The 25,739-nt window shown below is 45.0% G+C and overlaps 1 protein-coding gene across 4 annotated transcripts in view; it reads right to left on the bottom strand.

The window, feature by feature from the left end:
* Window positions 1-4,124: 4,124 nt before the first annotated feature.
* DNM3 (dynamin 3) overlaps window positions 4,125-25,739 on the bottom strand; it is a gene marked incomplete at its 5' end in the record, with an annotated part of 185,864 nt that continues 164,249 nt past the window's right edge. For 3 of the 4 annotated variants that reach the window (XM_084291312.1, XM_084291311.1, XM_084291314.1), the window contains 3 exons: window positions 4,153-10,031; window positions 22,210-22,446; window positions 23,497-23,723. In XM_084291312.1, the coding sequence (XP_084147438.1) occupies window positions 9,962-10,031; window positions 22,210-22,446; window positions 23,497-23,723 (534 nt within the window). In that variant the 3' untranslated portion in view covers window positions 4,153-9,961. Of the gene's footprint in view, window positions 10,032-22,209; window positions 22,447-23,496; window positions 23,724-25,739 lie in introns of all 4 variants that reach the window. The other variant, XM_084291313.1, reaches the window with a different exon arrangement.

The following is a 25,739-nucleotide window of genomic DNA, read 5'->3' as shown; positions in this document are numbered from 1 at the left end:
GCTTTGTTATGACATTTGCCAAGTTTTAAATGTTGCTGTTTGTTGTCATGGTGACAACTACATCTCATTTTGTTTTTAATTAAAGAAAACCTGCAGAGGTTTAGAGTATGTGCTCCAGGCTTGCAGGGAGCGCGGGAGTAGCCAGATGCTCACAATCAAGATGACATTCTTCAGCCCTTCAGAAAGAAAATCATTTCTTCACGAGGAGGTTCCCAAGAAAGCCAGGCAGCTGCCAGGGACCAGGGGGCCCCATCCTGTGTCAGGCTAATGCCACTGCAATGCTGCCACCCCAAGCAGATGCACAGAGTCCATCGGTAGGGCAAGACTCCAGTGGGATTGGTGTAAATTTAAGCAAGAAGTTAAAAATTGTCAAAGAAGGGAATCAAATCTAGCCTGCCCGGCTCCTGCAGTTAATTTCTGTCTTGGTAGGGGCCGTGCTAGCAGCAGCCAGGTTTACTTGAAGCTGCTGCTGCACAAACACACCACTGTCCCCAAACTGTTACTAACTGCAGTCATAAATCTTTGTGGTTATCAATTGCTGGTGCATCTCAGGTGGAGCACACGCCTGACTCCATTCTGAATGTGCAATATCCAAGATAATGGGGACAAACCGGTGTGTGCGTGGGGGCTGTTTCATTGTTAGGCACAGCACATGGGGCTGGGGGGCAGCTGTTCCTCACCACCAGCTCAAGGTGGTTGCAGGGATCTGATGGTTCATTAGGCTAATGCAAACAGGGCAAGGTAGCCTTGGGTTTTTTGTTTTGAGGCTGGATTTAAGGCTACAAGAAAGCATAATTTCTGCCAGACACATTCACCCAAAGTGAAATGTTTCCTAAAAAATAATCCGCTCAAATTCAGACTCTCAAAAACAACTCTGGATTGGGTAAAGTGCAAATACATGTATCAGTTCCCAATGTATGATTCCAGGTGGCAATGGGCACGAAGTAATGTGGCTCTGGGCAATAAGGGAGCTAGAAACACAAGGACTAGCAGAGACTCCGTGGCTCTGTGTTGCTCCCCCAGCAAAGCTTCATCTCAGACCCTGAAGAGGACTCGAAATGATCCAGAGTCCGTGCTCTTACCTTCACTGGAGCTCTCTGCTTGTCTGGAGCTGCTCGGTGCACAGCAGGACAGCCCTGCACTGGGATGTTCAGGTCACAGGCTCTGCTGGGGAGTGGCCATGTCCAGGAGGAGGAGACGGGTTCCCAGTGGGGTGGCCTTGAGCTGATGGAGACCTATTGGGCAAGTTGAGGCTAGCCGTGGCATGTGGTGGCTGTGCCACAATCGTATCAACCCCAACTAGAACCCAGTGGGTCACTACAAACAGATCCCTGGGCTTGGATTGATCCAGCAGGCCACCTCTGCCTGGCTCCAGCCAGGATTTGTCCTGCTCAGCTTGCCGCAGGCAGCTTCATCTCCACACGCAGCCACAAGCCTCTCTGTTCTGCCCTGATGCTTCCTTTCAGTGCCTCGTTAGCCTGCACACTCTGCAGCACTGCTGGAATAAATGGCCATAATGAGTACGTCTTTGTGCCTGAGGTCAGAACATGCCCTACAGAGCAGAACTTAGCCATAACTGTGTTCAACTCAGCAGTACAATCGGATGCCCTTTAAGCACTCGCTACCTGAGCCTCGTTCTGAGGCTTCGCTGGTGCCCACGATGAGACCAAGCAAAGAAATAGATCCTTTGTGATTCGCACGTAACTGAATCATCATCAACCACCTCTACAGAATTAAACTTTTTAAACACAAATTACTTGGTGTTACAAAAAGCGTGGTTCCTTTCTTTCTAGTTGTCATTCCCAAGTTCCACTGAGATACAGCGCCTCACTGGGACGTTTTCTTGTGATTTGAATCTGGCCCAAATGCAAGTAATTGCACGCTGGCTGGGGCTAAGCCGTGCTCCTGGGGGAGTCGCCGCCACGTGCCGTCTGGAATCTCCATCTACAGAGCGTGCAGCAGGGAAAGGCAAGCGGCAGCCACCCACAGCAGCCCCAGCGGGCTGGCAGGGGCCTCCGTCCCTCCTGCACGTGGGAGACCGGCGTCTGGGAAGCCTGGAAACAGTGAAGCTTTTGTCTTTGAAGGTAAGACCTTTTTATCTCTTCAGTTCCCACAGTAATCGCTAGGCTTTGCTCTGCACGTCACGTAGCTTTGTGCCACGAGAGGCAACGGCAACAGTCTGAGCGATCAGGAAACCAAAATAAAGATTTTGGTCTGAAATCATCCCCTGAGCAGCAGCCTGGGATGCATAATGTCACCGGCCGGGGTGCAGCACCACCCGCCTTCTCCCCCTACCCACAGAACATGTGCCATTGCCAGATGGAAATGGCACAGACAAGGTTAAACGGCTTCTTCAGAAAGTCACCCTACGAGCTGAAGCCAAAGCACGTGCCAAGGTTTCCCAGCACAAAGGCCCTTATGCTAACCAATCCCTTCTACTATTTATGAGATTTTAGGAGTAGCTACCTGAAAACCATGAAGTTCAGTCCTATCTCCAACAACATTTTTATCAAATACTTCTGAAGAAGGTAAACATTTCTGTGAAGGATATAACACTATAAAACGTCCCCCGAAAGAACTTTGTGCCTTACATCCTAACACACTGAGGTTGGCTGGCAGACAGGAGGGCAGCAGCAGTTTCTGAGGTGCAGTAGATAAAGCCTTAGAAATAAAATATCAGCCACCTTTTGTCATTGCTTCCTTTCTCAGTACCACACCATACTATAGAGGGAAAGCAGTGAGAGCTGTTCTAGTACAGAACAGATTCTTGAACAACCTGGAAAAAAAAAGTAGCTTGTAAAATTCAGCCTGGTCCCATTCCCTCTTACCTCAGAGGTGAAGTGAAGCCAAAACCTCCTGCCTCTTGCAGAGCCAGCTGGGTACAGATGTCATCTCTCTTGCAATCCTGAAAAGCACAATTCCTGAATGCTGTTTTTGTTTTTTGTTTGTTTGTTTTGCGTCTGTCTCTGAGGGCAGCGAGTTCCACTGCTGAGAGATGCAGCAAAGTAAGCCAGCCCAAGCTCACTTCTCGTCCTACCTTTTGGAAGTTATGTTCACACGACCATTAGGATCCTCCACTTCTCCCTTTTCCCAGGGTGCTGGGAAGCACATTGCCCATCACTATTCTCTTTCCAGCTCCTGCAATTCCTAGTCTAGTACATACAATTCAGAAGTCTAGCAGGAATGATTATCTCCCTAAGAGTTACTGTACTTGGCATTTTTGTGTTTTCCCCACTTTCTGCTAATACCTTTATTGTTCCCTTTGTTGTACTCCATCAAAAGACAAAGCCTAAGTGAGGTGCAAACAAAAATCTGTACAAGTCTGCAGCTCTCTGGGCTTACAACCCCCTATCATTTGAGCAAACTCATTTACCAGCATGGTGGGGCAGCAGTTCCCTGGATAGAGGAGTTGTCAGCGGGGTCCTAAATCAGCTGCAAGAACTGCCCCAGCTCGGCAGAGCTTTGTCAGACCTGGCTTATTTATCTTACCTGGCCTGCTTATCTTTCACTCGGATGCCACAGGGACAGAAATACTTGGAATCCCAGAGGTAGCTACCTGCAGCTATTTGAGCTCTGATGCTCCAACGAGGTCAACTCGCAGAGAATTTAGAGGTTTAGCTTGAAAAAAGCGGTGAGAACAGCTGCGATGTGTCTATAAGTGTGCAGATTCATCGGCAGAGAGACTGCTGCAGTCTTCAACTTTCCACTCAGCACGCAGCCAGGTGCTGCTGCGAGTGCATTAAGCATCTGTTAGGAGCCTTTTGCAGTCTCTGTTGTTCAAGATGTTGATTATTCTTCTTCCTGCTAATACTAAGCCAAATGTATTTACACTGAGCAGTCCTGGTGGCTTGTGAATTCAGAAATTGGAGGTGGAATCCCAGCAGTACGTCCCTCCCTCCAACACCTCGGAGGGTAGGGGTCTCCACAGAGCCCAGGCAATTGCTTTTGTGGAGCATTAATGGCTCCATTTGAGAAGCAGTAGGTAAATCCTTCAACAGAAAACCAACACACATTCATTTTGTAGCCAGACTTTTATTTTCTTTATATCCAGGCTTATCATTGACATCTGAAAATAAAATATTTCATTTACAAATAGACTAGTGCAAATTAAAGATAATTTTGGAGAAAAGATGACAGACTGCACATAACAAAAAAAAAAAAAAAAAAAAAAAAAGATGTGTGTGTGTTAGGACGATCTTCCTGGAACAGCTGGAGGAGGTCGCCTAGGAAAAAGACAAAAAATAACCCAAAATTCAAGGGGAGGGGGAGAAGAGATTTAAAACAAAAGGTTGAGATACAATAGAATGACTCATATACAAATTTATCTTAACAAAATGGGTTAAGGAAAAAAAAGGCACAGAACATGCACAGTGAGGAAAAGAGCAAGAAGGAGATTAGAATCAGCTGGCTATCAGCACAGCCTCTGCTTTCATCCTCATCATTTCCCATCTGATGTGCTGGCGCCAGAGAGCTAGGACAACCCCATCACAAGTGTGAAGGTTGCTGCTCAGAGGCTTTCTACTTTTCGTGCAGGAAATAATATCCTCCTAGAAGAGCTTTTCTCTAGCCAGCCTTAAAATCTACACCGCTACCTGCTGCAAACGCTGCTCTTGGAATAGAGCTTTTTCAAATGAGACTCTGATGAAATCAGGAGCGAGCGAACAAGACGTGTCTATGAGCTGGACTGGGGTATCTGAAGGGAACCTTGCTGGGGAAGGCTAAAAGCTTGGGTGACAGCAGCGTAATCAATCTACTGCCAAAACCTGCAGGAGAGACCCTTGGCAGTGGATGGCTCCGCGGCCTGGATGGAGAAGAGCGGCCGCTCACCCCGTTGTCCAGCACGCAGCACTGGTGCATTGCCGGCCAGCACGCCTGGAAACAACTCACAGAGGGAGAGGTAACGTACCCCAGGCAGACGGACACGTGTGTCATGCTGCTGTTTGCTCAGGGAGACTGTGCAGACTGCCTCGGGCGCATCCATTAAAGGCTATTAAAAAAAAAATGTCCCCAAGTGTTACAGCAAGCTTGCTGTGAACGCAAATGGGGACGTTACTGCTTTGCTTGTTCCACCTTTTGTTCCCAATTTCCCCAAACCTAAGGACCAGCTGAGTGCCTGCTGCTTGGTGGGAAATGCCCCTGCTGCTGTGCTGTACTCGTGCCGTGCAGAGCTGCTCCTCCGAGCACCCATTCCAGTTACTTGGCTCGTACCAATCTGAGGGAGGAACTGAGTAATCAAGGCATTCTGAGGCAGCTGCGTGGCCATACACAACTGCTTTAGGGGAAATCCCTTCCAAGCAGCACACGTACACAGGCACAGTTTTACTCTGCTCCTGAGGACTCAGCCTGGCCCTGTGCTCAGCTCTCGGCCCCCCTCAAATATGCTTCTCCCAGCAATGAAACCAACACCAGGCTCTGCTTGAAAAATATTCACTCAGCAAAACATCCCCAAAGCATCCAAGCCCCTAGCAGGGCAGAAGGTTGAATGCTTCCCGTGGGCTACTTCTCTCTCGTCTCCCCTTTTCCTGACACTTGGAGGGATCTGAACTGCAACGCACCTCTCCGGTAAATCCTCGCTGCAGACCCAACCGAGGTGGGGAGCAGGCAGAGATTACGGTACAAGACTGGAGCCCGCTCATGCACATCCAGAAAGTAATAATAAAAGCCCAGCAGGAGTTACAGTTTATTTCAGGTTCAGAAATGCAGCATAACATGTTTACAGCAGGTGTATGCGATGCTCGGTAATGACCATGGTTTCGGGAATCGACTCACTGTGCTCAAAGGTCAACACTAGGAACCATTTACAGACTACGAAACCAAAGGCAGATGTTTTGGCTCATATGAAACAGGGCATTAACATACAGAGCAAAATTCGGAAAGAAATTAAGTGCTTGCTTCTTACAAAAAAGAAGTCATTGTTTACACCATCCTGGAAAAGTAAAGAGACAGGAAGTAAAGCAAACGGCCGGCAAGACGGGACAAATCATATATCAAGCAAGAGTGGAGGACTGTCTGGACGGGAGGAGCCATCGGTATCAGCTCGCCTGCAGACAAAGCAAGAGGAAAGACAGGCAGAGTAATGTTCATTTACACAGGGAAGCTGTTCTGCTAGAGCCCAGGGAGGAGGTTCAGTGCCACCGCGGGAGGACGTGTGCCACAAGCATCCCCAAAAGTCCATGTCTCCCCAGTGCCACATGTGCAAAATAGGTCTGCTTTCAATTCAGGAGGTTTGGACTGTTTTAAGACAGAAAGACAGAACTAGCCAGTAATCTCCACATGATGTACACACATTTAGTGTATTGGCCTGCGATACAGAGTATAATATTTTCTATGTTATGCTTTAACATGAAGTGTCATAACCTCTAACGCATCTCCTTTAATATAATAATCTATTTTTACGAGGCTTACTCAAAGTGCAACAAGATCAGCAATAAAATAAACACAGGTTAACTATGTACATAAGCCTTTTCTCTGAACATACAAGCATTTTAACGTAACGCAAGATCCCCTGACATCAAAGGCCAAGAACTATTTACGGCATGAGCAAACTCCTCAGCTGCTGGTCAGCCACGACAAGGAAAAGTGGAACATGTTCTCCGGGCAGAGACTCGGGCTTAGCCTACATGCAATACTAGATAAACACCCTCCTGAAACCTAGCTGCCTACATCATCTGGCTCACGTAAGCTCAAAAAACCTGCTGTTGCTTAACGGGAGTCTCCTCTGCTCCTTAGCAATCTTCTGAGCTTTGCCAGAGGGGATCAAACGAAGGGAGAGTAACCTGTGCTTCTCTGATCCAGGAGCTCAGGCTCAGCTGACCCTGGGGAAGGGTGTCTGCAGAGGGGACAGCAGCCACTCTCAGCCAGCCAGTCCCCCTAGCAGATCCCTTAAGGTACTGGTGAGCCTGTTCTCCTCTCCTTTAGGTGTGGAGTGAACTGATGGCAAGTTGCTCCTCTGAGAACGAGGGATGGGAGAGAGATGGCTCACCAGAATCATCCATCCCAGGCACTGCACAGCACAAGAAAATGGGTCAAGGCTAGGAGCAGAGTGTTTATTCAGTTGGAATTGGCAATTTCTTGTGAAGCACTTAGCATTTTTTTTCTAGAAACAATTCTACATAGTTGATTCTAAAAAGCATATATGCAAGAAGAGGTAAAATCATCGAACTCTGGATCTATGCTAAAGGTTAATTATTAGCCTACACATCTAAAAGCATTGTATTTTAGCAGCAGGTCCAGATTTAGGTGTGATGGGGATGCAGAGGAGGGGAGTGCAGCTACCTGCTACGTCCCACAAGCTCAATACTGAGCACAGAACCAGATGGTGCTCACACCAGGGCCATGGGTGCCTCACTGCTGCCTCCTCTTTCTCTCCTCAATCCGCTCCTGGGAGCTTCATTTACAATTCAGGATTGCCGCTGAGAAATACAATTTCCTGTGGGGCAGAGTTAAGGATAGTGCTGAACTGTGCTAGCTATTTCCTTTATGCTTGACAGAAACAGTCATTAAATTCAGAAGTCTCAGGTACAGAGGATTTAAATACATGTTTTTAGGCCAAGAGCTTTGTCATCTAATTAAGCTCCTACCTTACCAGCATTCCCATGCAGTCACACCAGTCTGAATCACCCCTTCTGGAGGCAACTCAGCAAAATGCTTAGGGTAAGGTGGGATAACCCCAAACCATAGGCTTGCAGCATCACTGAACAAATCTGGGGGTACAGTGACCTTCTGTGGCCAAGCTGCAAGAGGTGCTAAGCTTGAGTTTCTATCAGAAGGCAGCTGCCAGTCAGTAATAGAGCTCTGACAAGCTATACACAGATTTGCTGGCTAGGCAACAAAATGGACTACTATAGCTGTAAAAATACACCTGATTGATGGACTACACGTAACAGCAGAGAGTACCATGCAGCAGAAAGCTGTAGACCAAGAAACATGATCAAAATATGCTTTGAGTAGGTTTTTGGTAGTAAAAACCAGAAACGTGCAGTTGGACTTACAGCCTTTTCATCCTTGAAAGCTGACTCTGTGCACCTGATTGTGAAGCTGTAGGCCTGTTCTCCAAACACACAGCAGCCATTTAAGGACTTTTCTGAGATCACCGAGGTGCCGGTGCTCTGACAAATTCCATCTCCCCCATGCTTCAGATGTTGACCTCTAGACTCCCCACGTGTGTGTCGTAAGTACGAGGTTTACAGGAAATTAAAGTTAGGCTAACATACAAATCATGATGCTTTCCCAAACTTGTCTCTCTTATGCAAGCAGAAACATGATTTGCTTCAGCGGCAAACACAACTTATTTAATCAGCAGCCTGGGAATATTTAACAGCAAAAATCCCCATTGGCTGTGGCTCTTTGATTGGATTCTTCCTAACCACGGAGCTACAGCGCACTGGAGCCCTACATGCAGCCTCAATAAATGAATTTATTGGACTGATTATAGCGGGGACCTTCGAAACCACCAATTGCTTTGCCTAGGGATCTGTAACCATAATTGTAATAACAGCAATTAATATTTTCTGAAATTAATCTCTAGCTTAATTCTGTCGACTCAAGAAGTTTTAAACTACACGGGTAACACTGACCCTAAGTGTTTAAAGTGAAGTAATGCAGAGTTAAGACAAAAGGTTTTTATAACACATCGATACAGAACGTGTAAAGCAACAGGCAGAGAGGACCTCTGAAGGTGAACGTCTGCTAAAATAATACACTGCCAGGGTGCACAGCTGAGCACTTCTCAGTACCTGGCTGGATAAAGTGATTCCTAATCTGAGGTGTGTGGGATATCAAGAAATGCAAAGATAAAATCTTTTTTTGGAGGACATACTGGCAATTTATCGACTGGTGTGAGCAAGTATCTCAAATCCACAGTGTATCCTTGGAAAGCTCAGATGCAAATCTAGGCCATAGCTCTGAATTGGCTCACGCAGTGGGCAGAGGAATGGTCACCTATTTACAGCTATGCATGCGTGTATGCATATGTGTATACATATATGTACATATATCTACCTCCCCTCTGCTTCACAAAATGGCCAAAAACAATGCTCAGTTCCCTGGATCCTGCCATGCAATATATATATATATATATATACATACATATACACACTACATGCACTTACCTATGCACAAACCTTCCTACGAGTTCAGTGGGAGGACTGAGGTGAGTAAGCACTACCAGAGGACAAACTGAGCCAGCACACACCACTCTGTCACGTACTGGCTCTTCAAACCACCCTTCTCCCGTCCTTGCTGCTAGTGAGACAGCTCCACACCTTGCAGGCTGGGGCACTGCAGCCCGGTCCTTACTAATCACCCAAGCTCTAAGTATCAGTCATCCATGAGGAAAGGAAATAAAACACATTGTCCCATACACACCCTTCCAGTTTAACAACATTCCTTATAAACTAGGCTTCAGAGAAGAAGAAATTATGGGAGAAGCAGCCTTCCAGCAAGTTTCTTGCAAAAGAGGCATGGAGGTGTGGGGCTGTCAGAAGAGCTTGATAAGAAACCACGTTGGTTTTCTTTGCTCGGTTCAACCATCAAGAAAGAAGGTGGGCACAACTGTAAAATGCCAAATGGCAGAAAACCTGGAAGGTACAAATAAAAAGCCAGGTTCCTCGCAGAGAAGAGAAAAGAAGATGCAGCTCAAATCAACACGTGCACAAACACACACAAACTCAAGCCCTCCTTTGAGTGTACAGGATCGTGAGCATGGCTGCCTGAGCAAACACGTGTGTCAGTAAGTTAGCTAACATCAGCTATTGTGAAAGGAAAGGTCAAGACAGTACAGACCTTCCCAAAACATTTAAGACCTCATAAACAAAGCAGAATGGACAGAGTATATCAGTAAAATTGGTTACTTGCCTACAGATGTCCATACATGCGACTATACATTGGTTATTGCAACAGTTACCAAGCAATTTGCTTCCACATATTTGGTTAACAAGGAATGGCATGCCAGAAACTTCATTTAGTCTAACAGGGATGAATCTAACGGACGAATTACAGTGGGCCGAGTAGGTGAAGGGGGTGGTCTTCGACTGGAGAGAAAGAGAAAAGAAACAGTAAGCACAAACACTGAGAGCGAACCGTTTGCTGTCGCTACGTGAACACGCACATGCACATAAACACGAAAGTCACATTTCCACATGCACTGAAGCACGACAGTTCTAAGCATGCCTGAAAACGAGGACAGTAAAGAGTGCCACATGCATACCTCAGCTCTCTCACGTATTCGACAGTCCACAGTCTTAACCTCTGAACACAGTTACCCTCTTAGGCCAGGGGAAGCACCAGGGGATGATCATTATTCCTGCTTTCTGATCCTGCCGATCCTCACAGCCAGGCTGCTCTCTTACCTAGCTATTCAGCACCATCCTGCTGCTATTTGTTCCGTTCCTTCTCTTTCACAGCCTTTTTGCTCCCCATTTTCTTTCATGGGTGGTACAACTCTCTCCATTCCTCAATCCAGCCTCGATCATCACAAGAATATAAAGCTGAGCTCTGGTCCGAACAAGGTGGGGAGTCAAGGGCTCTTCGCTTCTAATCCAGCTTTGGCAGACTTCAATAACGACCTGGACAAAGCAAAACTTTCCCTTCCTCTGTCCTCTACCTGTGAAATTAGGAACTGTCCCCGTCTCTGAAGAAGATTACAAAGAAAACGTCTCATTTGGTTAAAACTAAATAGAAGATGAAAAGAATGCAACAATGTGTTAATCTCCTTTGAACTGGGACATAATATATGAGACAAATTTACACTTGACCAAAAAAAATTGTTTGGCTTCAATTGCATCTTGTATGACAATATTCTCTTTTGGTGAAGAAATGAGAATTTTAATCCCTAACATGCAACAAACAGAAAATATGCCAACTGAAGCGTTCAAGTAAATCAACAAGCTAAAAAAAAAAAAAAAAGGCAAAATATAATTTCTTCATGGTGTATTTTTCTTACAGAAAAAATGTTACTGTGTTAACTATTGTTTCTTGTGTTGCTCCAGTGTAGGTCTTCTGGACCCATTTCCAAAATTTGTAGTTTCATAAAGAACCACTTCTAAGGCTTTGCATTTCTGCTGGGTTGCATTAAATTATTCCTTTGTTGAAATGCCTCACATTGCATTGTTTAGCGCTTACTGAAAACATCATATCATGTGTATACAATTTACAAACAAGGGAAAATGCATACAGCTGTCTTCATATCAAATTTAAAAGATACAAGCCCAAGCATGCATTTTAATACGAGGGTGAATGCAGCACAATAAATTCAAATAATGTGATTTAGTCAAACTGGTATTTAGCATGGCTGGATCAGAGACTGGAGAGCGCAGGGGGAGGATATCCTGGATTTAATCACTCCAACCAAACCTGAAGCAAAATCAGGTCTGAGCCCTATTCCCTCCTTGAACCAAAGCTGCCATTGCACCCTGACTGCTATTTTGAATTTTCATTCAAGCCAGAACTGAGCTGAAAACTACGCCAGTCAGCTCCAGGCTCCTGCTGCAGACTGCCACGTGAAGGAGAAGCTGTGGCTCCCTAGGGGCCCCTCTGCCACAGGCGCTGCGAGGGTCTGTGGTGTGGTGCCCTGCGTGCAGCTCTGCACAGCAACGAGCCCCTTGGTTTGCACCACAAAGACCTCCTGATGGAGACACGTGTATGTTTCTGGGCCCCTCTGCATCTGTATGTTGGTGTGTGCTTTCCTCCCCCGGGTACGGGCAGGGATGACTGCAAGGCACGGGCAGATCTGCCCTAAGCTCCCGTCCCTTTCCTCTGCCCCTAATGGGGTTGCCTTGCTCTCAGGGCAGTGCTGCTGCTCAGGGCCTCATGCCAGCCCCTTAAACCCACACACTATTGCTGGGGGAGCAGGATCTGCACCCACAAGTCAGAGGCACCCTCTGTAACCAAAAAGGGAAAAGGGGAGGCTTGAGAAACCTGCAAAAGCACCATTCACCTCCAGTCCTACGGCCGACGGTCTCCTGGGCAGTGTCGGGGTCACACAGCACGATGGGCCATGCTCCTGGGTCCCTGGGCACAGCCCAGCACAGAGGGTCAGCTCAGGAAGAGACCTCGGCTTCGTTTGCCATCGGCACACAGTAACAAAGGCACAAGCTGAAGCTCAAGTCAAAAAGCAAAGGAAAAGATAAGCCCAGGAATTGCCTGTCTCTAGATTTCCCTGCCAAGGTGACAAGTCAATACACGACCATTTTACACTGGGAGCAGGATTCAGACCCTTTCTTCCCCTCCTCTACCAGGAACCTCAGGGTCAGGAGTGCTGAAGGATCACATCGGAGCGCTGGCTGGATGGAGCTGGATGGAGCTCTGCAGGGACCTGGCACCCAAATTGCCACCCCGGGATAACGCAGCAGGCACCTCTGAAAAGCACAGGTCTGTGGAAACTTGGCGTGACTTCGGCGTGACCGCTTTCTGAGCGTGGAGTTGAGCAAAGGTTACATAAATGCAGGCTGCCAGCCCCTCCAAATGGCAGCTGTGCAGCGGAGGCAGGCAGGAGGAGCAGCAGAGGGAGCTGCAGCCTGCCTGTGGACGCGCAGCTGGGGCAGCCGCAGCAAAACAACCTCCCCCAGGTCCGGGCTGAGCTGCCATGGCAGCGAGGAAATATATGACTAAGCCCAATTAAATGTTTAGTCTGGGGCCAAAAGATGATACCCGGAGAGACAGCACGGAGAGCGTTTTCTCTGCGTTATCGGGGCGATTCCAGCAGTTGCACCGAGCTGCTCCCAGCCTGCAAACGGCTGCTCCGGATTCATAGAAAGCTCCTTCGTATAAAAATGGCACTGCTGCAGCGATTCCTGTTATTGTCTCAAGCGTTTTCGTTGTGTTTTCAAGTTTTGGGGGCGAGTCCCACTGCCTGGCCCCTTTAACAGTCTGCTGATTTTTTTTTATTTTTTATTTTTTTTAAAAAAAAGGAAACTGTGTTTGTAAAAGTTAGTGCTAAAGGGGCAGGGGATCATAGGTCCCCAGGGTTGAGTAAACGAGTCTGCAGAAAGAATCAGTCCTTCTAACTAGCGCACATTAAGCAGACATAAAGAATTTACCAATGAAAATTGTGGACTAAGTATGTATTTAATAACTCCCTCATGTTGCTGCAGAGACTCCTCCTTTGAAGAGCTCAGTGGGGTTTTGAGCAGAGGATAACTCTTGCCCCCATGCCCGCACTATTTTAAAAGGAAAAGTTTTACATTTATTTTTAACGTAAGCAGCACACCCCATTTTTTCCAGTTTTAAAAGAACTCCTAAAAACTCGAGCTAGGCAAGCGCGGAGCAAAAGAAACTAAATAAAGCGAGTCTAGACTTCAAATTCGATCAGAAACATATGGGAGCTCTTCAAGCGCTTGCCTTTTGAGAAGTGCTATCACTCCCCACACAGAGTCCACAAAATATGCTTTCAGTAAGGCATGGCTGTAATTACCATGGGAGGCCCCGCTCAAAGAAGATGGCTTCTCTCCTCGGAGCACGGCTAGCATACTTCTAAATAAAAGGCTTTCCTTTCCACTTACATTTTACATTCTTGTTTGCTTGTGACCACCAGAGAACACTCGCGGAAGGCATGCACATAACTGGATTTTATGATACATTCCTATAGATCTGAGGCTGTAAACAAAAGTCCATTATTCTCTCCCTTCTCCGTGAGCTTGGTTTCCCTATAACGCAGGCCCCTCGCAGTACCCTGGTACGTGACGTTCATCGTCTTTGCAGAATCTAACAAGAAAATAGTTTTTTAAATCTTTAAAATAGTTTTTAAAAAAATCTCTAAACGGCTTTAAGTCGGACTGGAGGCAAATTTTCAAGTAGGTGACACTAAAACTCTGGCCGTGAGGCATATCAAGGGAGGATAAAAGAGTGGCTTACTTCAGGTGAGGAATAAATATCAATTCTTACTTGGGTGATTATTTAGAGAGACTAGGTAGCCTGATTCCTAGGCTTGTCCTTGAGCTCATTTGATTTTTATACGATTTTCCCTGTTTTACTAAGATTCTGAAATACCCACACAACTTCGGAACTGCTTTTCCCAGTTCTTCTCTCAACCTATCCATCTTCGCATGTTGCCTCTTGACCTTCACCAGCTTCCGGATTTGGCAGAAAATCCAAACCAGAAATGAAACTACTGGAGCCACGAGGGGTGAAGAACAGAGGCAAGACATGGTTTGCAGACCTGATTAGCCCGTGTACAGTCTACGCATGCTTAAAACTCTTCCTGACCTACAGCAGATGCGGAGTGGCTGCTGTGGAGACTCCAGGACATCGGCTCAGGAGAAAAGATCTTGAGCAGGAGTGGGAAAACCATCAGGAGGAAAGGCACTTGATACCAGTGACAGGTCATGAGAAAATAGGAAAAGCAGAAAAAGGGGAACATTAAGAGCAGTACGGCCGGAATCATGGACAAGAATTGGGAGGAGGAGATGATTAGGGGAGAAATGAGAAACAGCCCTCAGTAGTGATGAAAAGAAGAAGTGGTAGGGGAATACCTGTCTGAGATGGTCCCTCGCCTCAACGTAATGGTCCAAGAGACTGAAAGTTTCTCTCATTTGTTTCCGTACTGAAAACTGTTGTTTTGTCAAACGTGAAATGTTTCCAGTAAGCATGCCCAGAGGACTGCTGTTGGAAAGCAAGGCAGGAATGGGAGCACTGAGATGCACAGCAGCACACTGGTACGGCGTGAATGCTAGTGCTAAAGTGGCCCTCCAGCTCCAGGTGTACGTATCAAGCTCCACGAAGACACAGAGCATGGTGTGACTATCCTGCCGGGTACTTGCACAGCTCAGCCTGTTTCAAATGACCCAGCTGAACGATACTGTCAGTGGAAGAATTTTTGTGTTTCGTATAAGCAAGTTAAAGTTGTGTTAAGTAGTTTTATCTGATGCCTATATCTTCTCAGTAAAAGGAAAAAAAAGTAAGAGCAAATGGGAAGAATTTGTCCTTCCACTAGCCACCACTATGCTGCAGCAATATAAATCTCCACTAACTCAGTGCTAACAGTGTTCCTGTGGTTCCAAAGGGCATGACTTAACCTTATAGGGTAATTCCTTCCAGAGGCAAACAATTCCCAAAGATGATGCTCCACCAGATTCATTTCTTTGCAAATCAAGCTGGATTTTCTATACGACCATCAGAAGTTATCATATAGTCACAGACACAAATATGTTTGCATGTTTAAGCAGGTGTTGCATTTTGGAATTAGTTATTTTAGGGAATTAATGTGTCACATGGAAAAAAACAGCTTGAATTAAAAAAATAATTCCACAGAGCAACCAAAAAAGACTTATTCTGAAACTGTGTGTCCTTTTTGCCCTTCAGCAGGGAACATGGCAACTAAGCAAGTACCAGTGGAGTTAGTCCACTAGTGGACTGTCCTAAGCCTTCAGAAGCCCAAGGTCAGGATGGTCCAGAAGATCCAAGTCCACATGGAGGAAGAGAGAGTTAGGAGTGACGAATGACACCTTCAGAATCCTGCTTTTCCTTCCTCCTTCCCCAGCAGATGATGACAACAGAAGGATCACAAAATCGGGAGGAGGAACATCTGGTCTTTCAACAGTAGTTCAAGTTTCGTGTACTGATCTGTGTTGTAACATGCAGTGTCAATTCGTATCCCATCTTCAAAGACCACATCTATTTCTGCTCACTCTGTTCAGCCTTCCTACCTTCCTTCCTTCAACCCTCCTCTCCCATTTTGTGTCTCTCTTCTTAAGTTAGGGCAAGAAAGGGAACAAACATCCTGGTTATAACCTCCAACTGGACTTGCATTTCTTCTTGTCCATGATGTCGACTAACAAGATCGTCCATGTCACCGTGGTTAATGTAGCCATTGAGTGCCCTTCTTTTCACCAACAGAACAGCTTGCAGGGACAGGAGTGTTTCAAAGAGAACCATTCAAAATGCCTGCAGGTTCAGGAAGTTCGAATCATCATTGCTTTCTCTTTAAACATACTGTTGTACGTTTTTTTCTTCCAGCATAAGGAAGGCTAGACATGCACTGCTATTCAGCCCACTCTTTCAAACAAGGCCAAAAATTTCCTGTTGAACACACTTGCTCTGATCCTATATAACCTTCACAGCAACTGTTGTTAAACTACCCTTTTTATGAGATTGAATAAATAACCGGGGACAAAACACATCTTTGGGTTCCTGTCTGTGTTCCTGGCAAACAACATTTGCTATTGTTTGACTCTACTTTCCTTTTTCAAGTTGTGAGATGCTAAAAATAAAAACCACTTCCTTTTTCTAATAGTATCTCGAGAGAGAAAAGGCTAAGAAAGCAAAAAAAAAACACAAAACAAACAAGCAAAAAGCTTTTGCTGAAAGCACCTAAGTGAATAAATTACTCATTCATCCAGTTCGCCAGCTGACACTCCCAAAGCAGGACTCAGCTGTGTTTGGGGACTGCACTCACAATATCATCTTTATCCCAGCATTGCCTCTTACAGCTCTCTTCAGGTTCCTTCTTTTTTTGTCTTCCTCTCTCTTGCATAATTTTTAATTACCCTTCCCCATCACACGGGACTGGTCTACACTAAGAAGAGCCATTTCTCAGCCTGATCCGCTTTACCGGATTGTGAGGTAACTTGGGCAGTCCCAAAGGAAACAGATCTCTCCCAATTCACCTCGTTTAAAAAACCAATTTTGTTGAATAAGTTTTAGCTCAGGAACAATACTAAAGATAGTCAAAACTACCTGAGTTACAATAAATAGATCAAGCCTAAAACCCACGCAAAACAAGCGACTCTTCACCAAAATGTATTCAACTGTCATACTGTATTGCCAACCACAGCCCAGCAGAACAATTTCTCCACCAAGATGCAAAGAGAAGAGGCCTGCCTCTGGCTGCTGAAGGGAGATGCTGGTGGAAGACAGACGCAGTGGCAGCAGATGTTGTACCTGGGCTGCAATGTCTGACATCCCATGAACTTCATTTGGTCTGATCCTCAGGACAGTCGTTTGGAGGAAGGGCATATGAAGGAAGGCAGTGAGCAAAACCCTTTTGCTAGTCGAGAAGAAAGCCATCCTTTTAGGGGTGAGCGAGCACTGAAGCTCCCGGAGCAGACAGAGGAGCTGTTTCTCTCTTACGGTGTTACAGTACAGGCAGCTGAACAATCAGTTCTGTGCAAATCTGTTCCAAATTTCTCGCAAGATCAGTATTGCAGGATTATGATGAAACCACAAGAATTGTTATATTGTGGTATTTTACACATTTGCAAAAGCGGCTGTGACCTGCTTTCTGGCCAGTCCCTCCAGTATGTATCCTCATTCACAATGCTACTTCTTTCATTGCTCCTATTTGGACTGAAGCAGCCGGATGACCCCAGGTACGATGACAAGTGTTCCTCAGCTGTTTTTTTCCCCATGGTAGTGGTTTGTCTACCCTAAGGAGTGCAGCTAGTGTTTCTAGTGGTCGTCACGGCCACTGACACCAGGCTCTGTTAGGAAAGATTGCCAGATATTGCATTTTATGGTTTGAAAACTGGATAAAAGGCTTTAAAAAGACAAATACGAGGAGCAGGAGACGGGTTTACAAAGGTGCTAGGAAGGGATATGTTGGAAAGAAACCAACATGAGACAGTGAGAAGGAAAGGAGGGAATATGTGGGGAAGGCAGACAAATGCGCTAGGCAGGAAACCAAGTGAGGGGAGAAGGTGAAGGAGGAAGCAACCAGAATGGTTGAGAAAGGGACAAGAAGGGGTGTGCAGAAAAAGGGGAAAACAAAATAGTGATAAAGGAACCAGTGGAGGAGGGGGGAAAGCAGAACTCCTTTCTAATAGATAACAGAAAATATAATCTCCTGCTTGAAGCAGCCAGCAGCAAAAGAAGCCTATTACTGGGTGCACATTTCAACAAGAACTGTAAGTCAGAAGATCCATTCAGAGCGGGCAGATGGATACTGCTGTTGGATGGAGTTATACCCCTATCCTCAGGTGTTCAGACTACGATCATCCAACTCAGCAAGAGGATGCTTTAAGGTGGGCACTTACTCATCCCATCATAAGATTCTCTGACCCTAAAAGTTTGAAGAAATAGCTATTTGATTATTATTTATATTCCCTTAAAAAAAAAAAAATAGTAGCAAGCCTTTAAGACTGCAAGGTCAAACTCTCCGAAGGAGATTCCCAGACTAACGAAGGAAAATCCTTCTGGCCTTATATGCCAATATTTTATGACAGACTTTAATCAGAGGACCTCACGCAATTTTTGCAAGGGATCCCCTCATCGTTCAACACACAGGGTTATGCATTCCATTAAATCTTTCCAAAGAACTCTTAATTCAGAAAATCTATCGCAGAAAACTTACTTCATGGTTGGTATTTGGCAACCAAAGGGCTGACTACAGAGCCTGCAGACCAGGAAATGCCAAGAAGCGACGCTTTCTGCAATACATCTGACTTTGGGATTTTCTAGCTGTAATTACTATCAAGTATAAGCACTTTTTTACATTGGGCTGGCAGAACTACTAATTTATGTTGCAAGCCATCGTTATGTAACAAACATAATAGGTCATGTAATTAGCCTCGGTGACATAATAAAATGTAGCTGCACAGTAGCCATCATCCCTCCCGTGCTGACTAGCTGTGGATAGACCTGAATTGTAGGAAGGCAGAAAAAAGAGAGGTATAGAGAGCATGGGACCACTGGTGAACAGCACGACAACATGAACTCTCTTTCTGCTGCTTGCCTCCCGTATAAAGATCATCCTGAGCCCCAGGGACTGTGCGCCACCAGCCCTGAGCACACGATGCATGTGCTTGAAAGCTCTTCTGTTCCTGCCTGCTTGAGTGGATGCTGCAGCCCTCCGAGACCCTTCAGTAGCCAGGTCCCAGGGCTCCCCACTGAGCAAGGTCATGTATTTTTTAATGGCAGAGGTCAGCATTTCACTGGGGAGGCCTTCAGAAAGCCACAGGAGCAGGAAAGGGGAGCACCCTCCTACCCCCACTAGCACCAGGGGCTCTGCTGCCAGGAGAAACAAACATTTCCAATTCAATTGTTCTTCTTGTGGCAAAGCTGAGATTCCCATTCAGGACATTTAAAAGTCATGAATCGAAGCATCCCCAGTAGAACTAAAATTGATCAAGATCAGGCTCCCCAAGCAGGCAGGCAAACGCACATCACGGTAAGCGGAGGTGGCTCTAGTGCCTGCCTCAAGCCGCCTTACCAAAGAGAGCACAGCTGCATTTTCTTTCAAAATACTACTGCAGCCTTTTAAGAGAGAGAGGGAATAATCTAAATTCTGGCAGCGGGGAATATTTCACAAATCATATATGCTTTGGCATCAAGCCCTTAACAAAGCCAGGGGCCTTTACTCACAGGCTTTGCTGGGAGAGATCCACCCACCTCAAGTGGGATTAATTAAAAGAGGCATGTATCATGCAAATAGTTTCTGTTTCCTTACAGAAATATTCAGAGCACATAACCCAAACCAGCTTTAGAATCAGAGCGAAGCAAGGAAGAAAATTATTTCCTGCTCCCCTAACCCTTTTCCTTTCCCTGTACAGTGAGGGAGGAACAGTGAGAAAAGGCAGAGAGCTCGCAGTTTCTGCCCAGCTCCTCTGATTGACTCCTTCTGCACAACTCCCCAACCAAAGCTGGGGGGGAAAAAAAAAGATTATTTTAAAGGCAGGGGCTGTATCTCACTATGTCACTATAAGGTGGCAAATTCCCCAAACAAAATGTGTGTTCAGCCACTTGTTGGAACAGGATGGTCTAAATCTTACCTCTGGAAATGGTCTTTTTTATCTTAAAGCAGAACATGAGAAAATAGAAAGTTTCTACTTATTAAGCATGTCAGGATTTTCAGTTTCACATGACAGTGACAGGGGCTGCAAAACAGAGCTCCTCTGGAAAGCTAGACAAACTTTAAAAACACAACTTTCTTTTCAGGAAGCTTAACTACTCCCTAGACAGGGCAGATCCTGACACTTCAAGGAATCGTCGCAGAAAGCGGTGGCACAGCGCTCAGAGCACGGAGCCTCAGTTCAAAAATAAGTCACAGAGAAGCTCAAGTTTCCACAAGAGCTCTTCCTTAAAACTATTTTTTTTCCCTTTTAATATCTCAGACACATTTTCTGAGTCAATTTCCTATGATCCTGCAAAGGCTGTTATTAAAACCAGACCAAGCGAAGCAGAAATTCCAGGGCTCCCAAGAAGTTTTAATAGGCGCAGGAGCCTGCCACACTGTCCCCCTCAGGTGATTTCCCCTGCAGCCCCTTCCCTGGGATTTCCTCTCTCCGAGTTTAGTCAGCGGGAGAAACCTGAAGTTTCAGCAAAACACCAAACCCCTCCCGCATTCTTAAGCATCTGAGATTTTTGTGTCTGAGGCTTTCGTAGCTCTAAAAAAAAAAAAGACAACTAGGATCCAGTCCAGAAGATGCGTATTGCAGATATTTTTTCCACAAAAATGTCAGGCAGTTGTACATTGAATTATATACCCTGCTTCAGCATTTTCAAAGCACTGACCTTCTTTATCAGCCACTGCTTCGCATGCCACCAGTGGCAGGCATGAATTGAGCCGTTCACAGGCTGCTTACCCAAGTGTCTTTTGTAAGCTAGGCCATTCCTTCCCGGTCTCCATCCTATCTATCACTTTAGCATCAAAAAAGATTATCATCAGACATGCTCTTGGCAAGCCACCTCAGGAAAGCAACGCTCATGCAAAACTCACAGCCAGGCAGGACAAAGGAGACATGCTCATTCGCAAGGCAACGTGCGACGCGCCGGGGAGCTGTGGTTCTTTCCTGTAGTACAACTGAACAAACACTGGACCTCGTATTTCTGCAGCTGGGACGTGCTTTGTCCCGTGGTGGCACAGTGGAAACACCGGTGCCAGTGCCCTTCAAGCTCTGCCAGTGGGGGACCCTAACCTGGACTTCTTCCTTTTAGCATCCCCAAAGGCAATTCCGTGTTTCTTCCTACTGCAAGCTATGGGGTACTCACTGTGATGAAAGAAATTGGTTCATGATTGGGCACTGATGCAATGCCCTTTTCATCAGAAATTATACATATAGAAAACTCCATTCATTTGATACGCCTCATTTGTTTACTCTTTATATTGTAAACATGATGATGATATACATGTGTTCAGCTGAAGAGCTGCTTCAGAACTGGCATTCACCCTCAAACTGGGATATGCATCTTCATTTTATACAATACAGAAATTATTATGTTAGAAACAGCGTCAAATTTAAGTTGTTCCAACTACAACATATCTCACCTATTTAAAATAAAGCATTTAGGAGTTTTTCTACAAAGGTGGATTAGTTTTATTTTCCATTGCTATTTCTAAAATTGAAAATGTGCCTATTTTCTTTTCGTTTCTGTTTAATTGGCTTTTTTTTTTTTTCCTCCAAACTGACTAATTCTAATCTAAGAGTTAATTTATAAAAAATGGAGAAAGGTCTTTGTTCCAGCATCACCTAATCTGCCCATGCCTCTCACAATTTGGGAAGTTAACGAAGCCCATGGAATCAGAGCCTTTTGTATATATGAATCATTAAGTGTATTATGTCATAATGAAAATAAATATTAAGGACATTTTATTCATATAACTTATATTAAAAAAACTAGTTAGCGCCACACAAAGTTATAAAATATGCAAAGCTAAAAGTACTGACAAATGCAAAGACCTCAGGAGGAAAATAAATGTGATTGTGAAAATGCTGTTCCTTAATCAATCATTTTGTGCTTGTGACCTACATCCTACGACCTACACCGTTAGATAGCTCTGGACCATCTTCAACTGGCTGTAAATTTTTTGGCTTAAAGAACAAAAATCCTACTCCTATCAGTTTGTTCCACCGATTCTACAAGGACTTGCTCTTGTTCCCTCCCCGAAGAGCTATTACATGCTCTGATGAGCACTCAAAATGGCAAAAGTGAGTTATTTTTTTGTACCACTGCCCATGTTCTGGTGGAGGGCTAGGGAACTTCTTGTCTCTGTGAACACCTCATGTGGATACAACGCAACCAGAACAGGGGTTCTCAGTGTAATATAAGCCAGTTTCTTTGAACTGACTGGAAAAAAGTTCCTATCTTTTCAACAAGTCATATTTGTATTAAAAATTGCTTCCTTGGAACGCCTTTGACTCTCTGCAGGGAATATACGATTTTGCTTTGTTACAGGACTTACTCAACAACCGTGCTTGCCTCCGCTACGTTGTGCACAATCTGTCTGTTATGCTAGAGGAAGAGAACCATGCCCACCACAAGAAAGCTGAGCCATCTTACCTTGGGACACTGGGAGGAGCCCGTGTTGGCCGAGAGGGAACCTGGGGAGGTCCTCCATGGGCTTCGCCACCGCTTGGAAATGGGGGCAATGGTCCTGGGCGGAACGGGACTGGGGGAGCCCCCGACTGAGGGCCTGGAGATGGGATTGCAGGAGCTGGTCCTCGGCCAGATAAAGGTCTGGTTGGGGGATTATTTAACGTAGGCCTCCTCTGAGTTGAGGGACTTGGAGGAGGAGATCTAGTGAAACATCAGATATTTAAGACATTCAGTGAGGTGACAGTTTCTGTTTGTTTTAAAAAACAGAACACTTTTTTTTTTTTTTTAATGTCACCATATACTTTTTTCCTTTGCATTTCTTTTGCTGACAGTGCCAGAGCATCACATATACTTAGATCCAACATATAGCATTCCCATAGACAGCATGCCTTAAGACAGGCAGAAATAAACAATCAAAGAGGTAAACCTAATAGGATAATTATCAGAATTCTAACAAAGTTACGTTAAATGGATTGGCTAGGCCATGGAGCCTGAAGTGCTGAAGTGTTACAACAGCTTGCAAGAAGAGGTCTTAGGGTTAATTTGCAAAGATAGGTGGGATTGCTGGAACAAGGAAAAAGCATTATACTCCTGCAGAAACCAAAACAGTATTTGCTGACAGGAATGGCTGCTATCTGAAGCATCAGGCAAGCTGTAAATCCCATGGACGGTCTTCTAACAGGCAAATACCTTGTCTGGTGTTCACACACATATCCATAGAACATGCATATGTGGGAAAAGGTTTGTAAAAAATCAGCAGAGAAATGGGGCCATACAGCATACATACAGGTTCACATCTGTTCTGGGGCTCAACATCCAGATTTCTGGATTTGGCTTCCTGATAATATAATATGGTAGAACACAAAGCTCCTGACATTTTAGGAATCATGCAACTCGCTGAAACCTGAACTACAAGGAGCCTTTTCTCCAAGCCAGTCTTGAACAGAATACAGGATACTGGGAAAGAAGGCGGGTGGCTTTACTAGGAAGAGTTCATGGGTATTTAAGGTCTATCTTGCTCCAGAAATTCTTGGCAACATACAAGAAACATATATATGCATGTTCTTCATCCCTAAAATACTTAAAGCAACACAAAACATCTAGATAATAGCAAGATTTTCTGATTCCCCTCACAAATGTCATTGAAGACCTGGAGGAATGCCCAAAGAGATGGGTAAAGAGGGAGCTGCTGATGCTAACAACGTCTGCGTATCCAAAATTTCATTACAAAGCAGATATGAAGATCCTTACCTGCGGGCCTGCTGGAGCCAAGAATCATCTACAGGAGGTGGTGCAGGGGTTGACACGGTGCTAGTGCTGATATCACCAATGATCGCTAGGGCTTCCTTCAGAGCTTGGTACATTCGAAGCATTTCATCTCGCCTCTGTGCCTGTTCAGCTGACTCTTCCATTAGAGTGTTTTGGTCCTCAGAAGAATACAAGTGAGCCAGGAGCTCTGCGTTGATAAATTCTTTGACCTATTTCATCAGACAAAACAAACAAACAAACAAAGCAAAATACAGTACTGAACAAGTACAGTGGGAGACCCATAGAACCAGGAGAGAGACCTACCTAAACTTCATTTGTTTCTCCTGCTACCTTGTTTACATCAATGCTGTTGGTATTGCGGCTTTTGTTAGGTCATATTGGGGACTAAAAATGCTGAACTCAGGTTGAGCTGATGGTACAGCAGCCTGAAGGTGAGCTCTGACCCAAGGAAAGGCTGGCACACACAGCTGGGCAGAGCAGCTGCCTGCACGTAGATGGTTTTAATGCAAATATAAAGCCACGTTCTGAGACTGCTATTCACATCTGAGAATAAGATGGTTTTGTATAGTCCCTCCACATGAACTGTGGCCTTTTTTTTTTTTTTTTTTTTTTTTTAATTTCTGTCTTTGAAAGATTAGACATGGTCGGAATTAACACTGGTCAATGTCTCTAAAGTGACACCTATGTTTACAATTCAATTTCAAGGCTTCCCAGTGGCTCCCACAAGTCAGCTAGCATTTTGGTCCAATACTAAATGGCTGACCCAGAGGTAAATGTCAGCCATTAGCATACCATCAGATACAAAATTCCCTTGGGAATGGGAATTTTCAGGCTTTATAGCATCTTTGTCAATTATTTTCTTAGCAACAATTCACCCTGCTGGAGATGGTGTCTTTCATCTCCAACAACTTTGTCAAATTCTAAATATCCCATCCAAACACATTCAAACTGAAGGGAGAAGGCTCCAAGTAATCTAATTTACTATATTGATTTCCTGCTATGCCTGCCCTGGTTATGGAAACCTGGGCCACATTATGAGAGATAAAAAGCTAGAGGTACTCTGATTAAATAAGACGCTGGTAAATAGACCAACTGCTGACCTACTAAATCCTTGCATTCAAACCTTTCATTGCTGTTCTGATCTATTTCTCATCTGGCTTTTTGCTCTATAAAGCTCTTTTTGAGCTGGAGATGCTAACAATAATACATTCCCGAGATTCTGATTACATAAACCTGAGCTCCACTTGCACAGGGGTTTGTGCTAGTTGATCTAAATCCTGACAACAAGACTACGGCAGTGCTTGCGTTCACAATTAAGAGCAGTTAAACTGCACAGGTGCTGGACCCTTTCTTGTCACCTAATGATGAAAAGAAGCCAGGACAGACCTTACAGGGAAACACACCATACTGACCGAGCTTGGCTGTCGTTTCCCATTCACGTATGACAGGAGATGCACAAACTCTTAGCAAAGCCTGCAAAAATTTTCCATGAGTCTCATGCTGTTTTCCAGTAGATGGTACTGATCAAGAGCCAGAGTACACTACTTTCCTCGTGATTGCCAAAGACTCCACATTAAAAACAGATATCGGAGTTAAACAGCATCACATTCTACTCGATGAAATGAGCATTTTAATGGCATCACTTCAAAAAAAAAAGAAGTCCTAAAATTAGATTAAGGCCAGAGCTGATTGTAAAAGCATTGTTAAACCACAAATATCTGTTTGAAAAAAAAAATAAAAATCATCCTGTGACAATTATCATGAGAGATCCCTGCCTGCCACTAGCACAAACTCAAGAAACTCTCTGAACCCTTCTGGAAGGGAAGGCTGCTGCGGTAAGGACAGTTCTGGAATCAAATCTCCTTCCTTCTGCAAGGGGATGCACTTTACTAGATAAAGACCTTCCATGATGGCCACTTTCTCCAGCTTGGGAAAGAAAGGGAAAGTGACACTTCTTCATGCCTTTGCTCAAAAAAAAAACAAAAAACCACCAAAACACAGAACAAAACAAAAATACAGAAAAATACAAAGCAAGGGTTTAAAATGTTTTCTTTTGCAGACATCAGACCTGCAGTCAAAGCTGAACCACAGCCAGCATCCAAAGCACCAATACCGCAAAGCTTGCCCTGTCACCCTGTCCAAATGGGATGAGATGGGCTTGCAAGGAACCTTCATTTATCAGTGGGCAGACTACAACAGACATCAAAGTCTCAAACGCAAAAACA

The sequence above is a fragment of the Netta rufina genome (assembly GCF_964035555.1).
Source record: "Netta rufina genome assembly, chromosome: 8".
Taxonomy (NCBI): Eukaryota; Metazoa; Chordata; class Aves; order Anseriformes; family Anatidae; genus Netta; species Netta rufina.
Note: the sequence above shows the minus strand (reverse complement) of the source record. Positions and strands in the feature narration are given on the sequence as shown.